Genomic DNA, 9,991 nt, shown 5'->3' with positions numbered 1-9,991 from the left:
CTCTCTTCAATCAGTTCACGTGCTGACTTCAAGGTGTTAACACCTCAGAACGTGAAGTTCCTCAAGGGTCTTGGCTTGATCGCGAAAAAAAGTGGAAAAACCTTTTGCCAGATAAAAATATTATTCATTTGTTGGATACCATAGAGGAAAGTCTGAATATTAAAATCCCTTCGGTGTTTGAAGAATCCATCACCCACTATGAGGCGCATGCGCATCAGCCAAATGTCTCAATAGGACTGGATAACAGCGACGAAATTCGCATCACCGTACAAAATTAAGACCTCTGTAATTTACCAAGCAAAAGTCATTAGCATATTACTGGTAAACTGCTGAAATCGGATAACACGAAAGCGACACTTACGAAATTTGTGAACAACGATATTTGTCATCTATTTCAGGAGATTCGCTATGAAATTAATGCTATTGAGATTGATAAAATCAAGAATGTGGATATCACTATTCTTATGAAAAATCTCGTTTCATTAACACCGCATCAAAGCGTCTGGATGGAAAATGCGAAGTGAAGACAAAAAAGTGTGGCTGAAACAAATTGCGGATCCTGTATTAGCGCCTCTAGTAGTCAATATTGAAGAATGTTATGACGATTGTCCCTCACTCACTCATTTTAAATTATTACCAACTCGCACTTGTCCTTTCCATAGTTATCCTGACGAGAATAAGGCGTGTGTTCAAAAAAATGTGCAACTACGCAAAAACTGGATAATGACAAAAAGAATAGTACATTCAGTTGAGCGATCCATCGATATTTATTATGAATTGAAGAAGTTGGCTTTAATAGATTATGAGGATATTGCGTATCTGCCACATTCATTCATAAGTTTCAACGCCGCATCCAGTGTCGATAAGGTTTGGGCCAAGTTCACTGATGCTATGAGAGCTGATTGCAAGATTGCAAGATTGAGACGTTGTTGGAAGTATTATGCAACGAACGGAGGAGATACTCTTGATGGACTACCCCCTATGATAAGAGATCGTGTGTAATGTAATAATTCTTAAGAAAAAAATTTAAAAAACATTTTTTTTTGTAATTAAGGTTTATTCGTATATTTTTTTTAAAACTACTACATTGTAATATTTTTTCAGTGAGAAATTTGTCATTAATAAAAAAAAATGCAAATGAAAATCTTGTTTATTCATTTGTTTCTTTATCCATCCTCAAAATAGTTTAGGCTTCCACTTTTTCCTCTGGAGCTGTTGGCCTCAAGAATTCACCGAGGATGAAGTCATTGTATGGACCACCCAAGTATTTCAGCTCCATTTTACGCTTTAACACGAGTGACTGCAAATTCTCCCACTCCTCCGGGCGGTTGTTGAAATAATTTGATGCTCTATCGGTTGCAAAGACAGCATGTTTCTCATCCAAATGAAAAAGTATGCTCTCCCCGAATTTTGCTCTCGGTTTTTAAACTGCAGTGATGCTGTATAACTTATTTGACTCCAATTCTGATATCTTCAGCAGAGGAAGACTCTCCCTCTTCGAGACACTGTTCAATTTATCGAAGTTCATGACGTTGGTTCTGTAATGTTGGTCTGTTGAAGATTCGAGCACAACACCGACGTCACTTTTCAACTGGATTATTTTTTTCAATTTTTCAATGTCTTTCAGTAGACGTTCCAATCTATTTTTAAACTCTTATTGCTGGCGTATGGACTCTCTCTTGAATACTTGTTGTTGACGTCGCATGGAGTAACTCTTCATGAGCAGAGGAAAAAGTTAACTGATACTATGCTCTCGAATTTGAGAGGTTATATAGTGAATTACCCCACTCTTCTAAAGCATTTTTTGAGGGTTTATGTGTATATGTTTCCTTGAAATTTTTTTTATTAGGAAGGGCGGGAGGGAGGGGGGGCATATCCGATTGTCTGTTTGCAACCATCTATTGTGGTCGGGATTTTTCTCAGAATTTTAAATTTAAAATTATATTCGTGAGTTTTTTTTCTGAACCCTCCACTGTAAACGCACATTTTTTTCAATGGAATTCCGGGAAAAATCACGTTAGAGCCTGTAGATTGCTTTTTGAATCTTTCTGCAATGAGTCAAAAGTGAAAGTTTTCATGTTCTCAATTTCTTTCTATGATGACTCATGTTTTCCCGAATGGAATTCCAGGAATCTCAAGAACAACCTTGAAAAATGATTAGTAGATCAGTTGAGAGATTTTTCATCTTGTCTTGGAATGGCATTAAAATTGGCATTTGCTGATTTATGACTTTAAGCCTCTGCTGCGATGATGCATGTTACTCCCGACTGGAATTCCAGGAATGTTGATAACAATCAATTGATTAGCCACCCCCTACCCACTCACAGGAGACCCTTGTGATCCTTTGCCTAGAGCGTTGAGCTGGAAAAACCGCGAATTAATTCTGCGAATTATTAATAAATTAATTAGTATACTACCTACCCGCGTAAGACTCATCGGACACCTCACCAACCGACCCTTTTCAGAGCGTTGAGCTCGAAAAATCACGAATCAAATTCACCAATTAAATTATTAATGAATTAACCACCCACCATCCATTCGTGGCACATACCTCAACAACAGACTCTTATGACCCTTGTCGAAAGGTTGCGTCCGAAAATCCGCGAATTTATGCCACTCTATTAATTGATCAACTGATTAATTACTTAATTAATTAGCCACCCACTTACGATAGATCCCTCACCAAGAGACTCTGACGAACCTTGCCAAAAAGGATGAGCGCGGAAATCCGCGAATTGACGTCGCGAATAAACTAATTAATGAACAAATTAATCGATTAATTAATTAGGAGACTCTCGCCAACTGACCCTCATGACCCTTCCCATAACGTTTGTCTGAGGAACCCGCGAATGAACCCCGCGAATTAGTTCCGCGAATTAATTAATTAATTGATCTCACGGGAGACCCTCGGACACCTCGCCAACTGACCCTCGTGACCCTTCCCAAATCGTTTGCCCAGAACTGGCCTTATACATCTACTTATTAGAGTAAAAGGAAAAATCAAATCTGTGTTCTATTTTTTTTTTCTCTCGCCGAAAATTCAAATGTCTTCTCGTCATATCTCTATCCGTACCTTGCAGATGAATATAGTTTGTGAGGTTATAGTTTATGTTTGGAATCTGACAGGAGTGCTATTTTTCGAAAGTTCTTCGAAAGTTCTTTCGAAAGTTCGGAATATCCCATCTGGGACTGGAAAACCACGTTAACTCGCCCATTTCCCCTAGACTGAGAAAACTAAACAAAAACTTATCGATGGGCGCCAGCCGTCCTTTTACTTCGGAAACGACAAACCGAATAAACGAACCTCAAACGAAAAACAAAACGAAGGAACCAGAAAATAACCATTAATCTAACACAACTTAAAACTAAGGAGTCCAGGGGAAGGTGATAGGTTGTCCTCGCTGCTCAGGGGGTTGGTTGTGGAGAGAGGGGTAAGTTCGGATGGAGCATGGGCCAACAGGTATTGCTAAAAAAATAACAAATAACGTAACTCGAAACACCGCAGTTAATGTTGTGTAATATACCGAGGTTATATTCCTGAAAAAAATAGGAAAACGATACACAATTGTCTCAAAAAATATATTCAAAATATATCCAAATAATTTAGCAAAGAAAAGGAAACACTAAATTAACTCAAAACCACTAATCTAAAAAAAATCATACCTACCCGTCAATATATTCGAAACGTGAAACGATCACCGAAAGATATCTAACACGAAATTCTGCTTGTCAAAAATTATATACAATAAACGCTCTGGGTCTTTGTCTGACTCACGCTTAATCCGACGTTCTACATGGTCTCTGGGTTGCATAAGGAATTCCCAGAATTTCTTACAATGCTCGTCGATAGTCAAATTGGAAAAAATCGAGTGATAACAGAAAATGTTCTTAATTTCGTGAGGAAAAAATTTCTGAATGGAGTTACAGTGAGATGCGAACAACACAAAAAAAATTCTGTAATTATTTCGAAAAAATTAGTAATATCTCAGAAAAAAAATACGTTTTTATAAAAAGTTCTATCAAGTAAGAATTTTTTTCGGCTGATCCGCAAAGAAAATCAATTCGTCTCTCAAAAGAATACAATTACCATAGAAAATCAAAGGAAAAATTAAATGGAAGGAACAAACTAAGTCAGAAAATCTCGGATAAATAATTAAAAGTCGGTGGAAATAATGAATCTGGTGTATTTTAGTTTCTTCTCAATTGTTAATTGGAAGTATGTTCTATCTTGTGAAAATGAGTTGAATTGAATTTTAAAGAACAATTTTCACAAATTATGAAGACAATTCTTTACTTATTTCGGAAAAATTAATGAAATCTCCCTAAAAAACAAAAACAAATGTTATTCTAAAAAAATTGCGCCAAGGAAAAGTTGCGTTTGGTTCTTACTTAAAAGTGAAATTTTTTTATAAATACAAACAAATAAAAAAAAAGCAAAGCCAGCAATATCGAATAAAGATCATAGGGTTATAGGGCACAATCAGATTTCTATGAGAAAAATAGTTCTAAACCGAATAAGGATTAGAAAAAAAGTCTCTATGAAATAAAAAATCAGCAGAAGCAGGACCAACTTGCTTGGCGCGGAGTTTTTCAACTCACTGTCTAGTATCAATGTCGTCCTCCATCTTTTGATTCGCGCCAAGGACGTTGGTCCTGCTTCTGCCGATTTTTCATTTCATAGAGATTTACTCTTCTCCGAGGAGATGTTTATACGACCTTTTGGCTGCAATTTACAAAGAATTCCGAAATTCCCGAAAGTCTCGAAAAGTGAGGCTCAGATGACTCAGAATCACCTGAAACTTGGAGATTTCATATTCGTTGGGAAAGTGTTCATACAACCTTTTGGCTCAAATTTTCAAAATTGAAAAAATTACGCGTTAAAAAATAAAAAAATTTGTCTTGTAAAATTGGGCTCAGATGAATCAGAATCATACAAAACGTGGAGATTTCATATTCCCTGGGAAAGTATTTAAACGACTTTTGGCCTGGATTTTCAAAAATTTTAAATTCCTTGTAAAACAAGGGGATAATCACATTTTCTGTATATGGGTGTAGTTTAAGTTGCTAACAAATGAGCAATATGCTCCCGAATAGATTCTCTATTTTTGAAATTCATTACTGTATTATTATTTTGAATAGTGACAACCATATAACTCTTTTATAATACCTATATTACTTTTTTATGAGCCCATAGAACTCCCATATGACCCCATCTTGCTCCATGTGACATCTATGTGGCCCCACATGACCCTGTATAAGCCCACGTGACTGCATATCACTCCATATAATTCCGTATGACCACCATATGACTCTTGTATGAGCTGATGCGATCCTTGTATGACCCCATAACACCATATGACTCCATATTACCTCCATATAACCCCATATGAGCACATATGACCCAATGTGACCCCATATACACTTCATCGAGAAAGCATCAAAACAATCTTTTTGAGCCATGATTTCATTGATATGACTGTTAATTTTTCCAGTTTATCACGAGAAAGAGGAAAAAAAATCTCACAAACTATATGCTGTTGCTCAACAGATAGATAGATCCGCATCATATTCTGAAAGAATCAAGAGGCTATCAATACAAATTTTTTAAACCATGATTCAGTTCATTCTGATAACAATTCTTGGACTGAGCGTCGAAAATTCGATTTTTGAAAAAATACAAATATTTCACCAACTCTATGAATAATTCAACTTTAATTGGTGTCGATGAATAGAGCCTATTAACGTATATATCCATGGAAAAATTCATGAAATTTCATCAAGCATAAAGAAAGTTGTGAATAAAAAATTGAAAAAAGTATACACACATGCATACATACAGACACCATCTACAAATCGCATATTTAGACTTTTTAGACCATATTACTTATGGTATGGCTATTTGTACATAACGGGGAAATAACGTGCTTTTAACGTGTCCCTTACGCACACGTAAAAGACACGTGGAAAAAATATATACGTTAAAGACACATGAAAGGCACGTTAAATCCATGTTGAAGGTACTTATTCTCTAAAAAATTCTCCAGAAGAGACGCTATTTAATAAAATTGATCGAGTTTTCCATGTGCCTTTTGTGTGTCATTAAACGATTTAAATTCTAATGTGATTATACCGTGTACTTAACGTGCTTTTTGTTTTCAACGACTTTAATTTCGACGTGACTTTAACGTGGACGGGCGGGACGAGGACTATTCATGTACACAACGTTGATAACAAGGTAAGTAATGAGTTATTTTGTGTGGATTTGACGTGTACCTTGGAGTGCCTCTAACGTACATTTAACGTGTACGTTAGAGGCATATGAACGATTTGTGTACCTAACGTTCACACTTTAGCGTGGATTTGAGGTGTACCTTGACGTGTCTTTAACGTGCAATTAACGTGTACCTTAAAGTTTCATTAACGTGCACGTAACATGTGCGATAGGGGTACCTAACGTTCACACTTCAGCGTGGAATTGAGGCCATCTTGAAGTGTCTGTAACGTGCACTTAACGTGTACCTTAAAGTTTCATCAGTAGACATACAGAGCCGATCCTGGATATTACTTCGGAATCGGGCCGTTAGATGGCGCGGTGGTCACGACGGGTCAGATGGGGAGTCTGACCATGTCTCTTGCAGCGGGTGGCGGATGGGGGGTGGAGGGGGGGGGGGTATCTCATGGTTACGTCATATGGCGGGTATCCAACACTTCTTGAAGCAGTGTCGACTGCAAAATAATCTCGCTGGACCGAGCAAAGGCTTTTGGGAAAAATGCTGTGGCTCGGGGGGGGGGAGGGGGGGGGGCGTTGACTCAACGAGAATGATGTCGCTGGACCGAGATGAGGCATGGGGTAAGACTGTGATCTCACGGCGGATATTCGATGGTTGCGTCTTACGGTGGGTGTCAAGGTCGCGCATTTAATCACGTACGCGTTGTCTAAACAAGAGCAGTCTGGTTGGGCCTCGTATGGTGCAACTAGTGTTTATAGGGAGATATTTAAAAGTTCGTCGATCTGATCAGCTGAGACTGGTGTATGATTGGAATAAAGTTAAAGTGGATGTCTCCGATTTAAATGCAAGAGGATTCATCCGACTTTGACGGTTATGAATATTTTTTCAAGAAGAATCTTTCGGTTACCGGTGTTTCCGAGAAATTATTTATTATTTTCACGAACTGAATTTCCGTTTGAATTGTGGTGCAGAGTTGAAGAGTGGGGGGTCGGAGGGTATAAGTAGTTCATTTCACAAGGGATCAGTTGAAATCATGGAGAAACTCTCGATAGACGATATCCACTTTCTGATCAGAACTGCCCCGTACTTGTTCGGGTTCGAGGAAGTTGTAGAGAAACATTTCGGGGATGATCCACCGGAGCGTGTTTGGTCCTTAATTGATGACATTCTTCTCTTGGAGAGAAATTACGTCGATTTGAGGAAGAGGAATGAAGAAGAAATTTCTGCTGATTCTTCACTGCCGATGTCTGCTGTTATTTCAAAGAAGCTGGAAGTTATTCTGAATTGCATTGAAGATTTAATTCAACGAGTGAGCGACGATTTTGTTGGAGACCGATGGGCTAGCTCCTGGTGCGAGCCATCAACCAGCAGCGGATTGAAGAGGAAGAGAGGACCAGATTTCACGGAGGACACTCCAGCTACACCAATGCTGGGCATCTTCAATGAATTAAAACTCGGAGTGAATATAATGTTCAATACTTTGAAAGCAAAATGTCCTAATAATAATAATACTGGTGATGATAAATAAAAAATCCATTCTCCAATAATTGTTGTTTATTTATGAAGATTACATTGATTCCTTAAAAAAAAAAATCTCATGAAAGATTACATTGATATGTTTGAAAAAATCTTGATTAAATTATATGAGTTTCTTCACATTGCCGCTGAGTAGACTATACTCGACAATTCGATCGTGTACAATCAAACAGTAGGCTGCTGTGTTGTTGGGGAAGATTTCTGATGACTCAAACTCCAGGCGAATATCAACCCGTCCAGATTTCAAGAACTCGTTCTGTTTGGAGCAATCGATGACGATGAGTGGTGCAGCTTCCAAGAATTTTTTTCTGTCGAATAGCGGCTCGGGCTCCTTGTGATAATAAGACGTTTGGAAGTTGGTGTACATGTCATAAAGTAGAGCTGATTGGTTNTTTGGAGCAATCGATGACGATGAGTGGTGCAGCTTCCAAGAATTTTTTTCTGTCGAATAGCGGCTCCGGCTCCTTGTGATAATAAGACATTTGGAAGTTCGTGCACATGTCATAAAGTAGAGTTGATTGGTTGTGTGCAATGTCTAGATTCAGATTTCCATAGGGATAGCTTTGTGAATTTAAGAATAATTTGATCTCTCGAATATTGCAATGATCAAATACACTGGCATTCTTTGTGGCTTCGTTCTTTCTGGCTGTTTGGAAACCGACAATGACATAGCATGGTTTCTCCAGTTGTGTAGAACACTTCACAACCCAGACATGTTTCGACGTTCTGGGTAATAAAGGATATTCATATAACTCCCAAGCTCGAAAACTAATTGGTATAAGATTGTCTTTTGAAATCTGATTAAGAAGTTGCACTTTTCGAGAGTCCGCAGGTTTAATATAGGGAATCATCCAGTCCATCTTCGTCATGGTAATTTTAAAAGTTTCAGCCCGCTGTCCTCCTTCAAGAGCTTGTTGAATGATGGCATTGAGGTCGTTGTGTGAACGTGTCAGAATCAACTCGTGCTTTGCGTTCACAATAATTCTCTGGTAATCTTCAGCAAATCCGAAAATCATGCTCAAAGGAATGGACACATCGAAGTACCCTTGATCATCGGTTATTTTTTTCCCTTGATCCATCATCCAGCCAGCATTTTCCATGAGATAACTCTGATTGGGACTTTGTGAAATATAGTTTTTCATAAGTGTTGTCAAGCCAACATTTTTGCATCTATCAATTTCCACAGCATTCAATTCATAACGTATCTCCTCGAATAGATGACAGATTGCATTGTTGACGAGCTCAGTGCGAGCAACAACCTCATTGTTGTCTTCTCTCGTCAATCGACCACAAATATGCAGTGAACTCTTGCTGGGTAACAGGCAGAGGTCTTGATGTTGCACAGCAATACGAATTTCATCATTGTTGCTGAAGGACGATGATGCAAACGGTTGATGTGCGTGCATTTCATAATGAGCAATGGACTCATCAAAGATGATTCGTTTTTGAATATTTAAGACTTCTTCCATGGTAGACGGCAGTAACAACAGGCGAGGACGAAACAGCAAAACTTCACTTTTTTACTCTTGCGTGAATTTTCAGACCCAGACTCCTCAGAAACTTGATATTCTGCGATGTCAGCTGCGCGCGAGCTACTCGACGACTGTCCACTTTCTGGCATGACTCTTCACTTTTATAACTGCTGCCAATTTTTCTCTCAAAGACGATGCCCATTTTTCCTCTCAATTAGCTTTTATATGAAGTCTCACTGTGATGACTTCTCCACGAAAGTTCACCTGACGATCGTCTTGGTCTAAAATTTTCAATTGCAGATGATCTATTGACTGCACGACGATTGGCAAGTAAATGACCTGCGCAGGATTCTCAATGATCTTATATCCGGCGGGGATGCTCGGGAAAAATTCATGAATTGTATGCACACGCCTGTCGTTAATGTAGGCTCCTGCAGTGAGATTGCACTCAACACGAAGTGAATTTACATGAAGGATATTTGGTGGTGTGGCTGCTCGATAGACTGTAGAATGTGCCAGAACCTCTCCGTGGAAACCAAGCAATTGACCGATAGAATTCGATGGCATGAAATTTAATGTTACATCTTTTGGTACCTCAATCACTGTTGTAAGTGTTTGATCATCAGCTTTCAAGCTGAAGGGAATTTTAAAGCTCAATAATTCTCTCTTTAAATACTTGTCGATATCACTGATTTCATAGCTTCCCGTTGGTATAGTCAGCTCTATTGCCAAATCCCCTTTTTGAAAATGGAA

At 38.4% G+C, this 9,991-nt stretch overlaps 1 protein-coding gene across 1 annotated transcript; it reads right to left on the bottom strand.

The window, feature by feature from the left end:
* Positions 1-8,134: 8,134 nt before the first annotated feature.
* Positions 8,135-9,235, bottom strand: LOC107043562. The gene has a single exon (XM_015265108.1). It carries the CDS (start codon positions 9,233-9,235, stop codon positions 8,135-8,137), a length of 1,101 nt encoding a protein of 366 aa, XP_015120594.1.
* Positions 9,236-9,991: the final 756 nt, after the last annotated feature.

Source organism: Diachasma alloeum, unplaced genomic scaffold (genome assembly GCF_001412515.2).
Source record: "Diachasma alloeum isolate Michigan unplaced genomic scaffold, Dall2.0 Dall_scaffold_00602, whole genome shotgun sequence".
Classification (NCBI taxonomy): domain Eukaryota; kingdom Metazoa; phylum Arthropoda; class Insecta; order Hymenoptera; family Braconidae; genus Diachasma; species Diachasma alloeum.
Note: the sequence above shows the minus strand (reverse complement) of the source record. Positions and strands in the feature narration are given on the sequence as shown.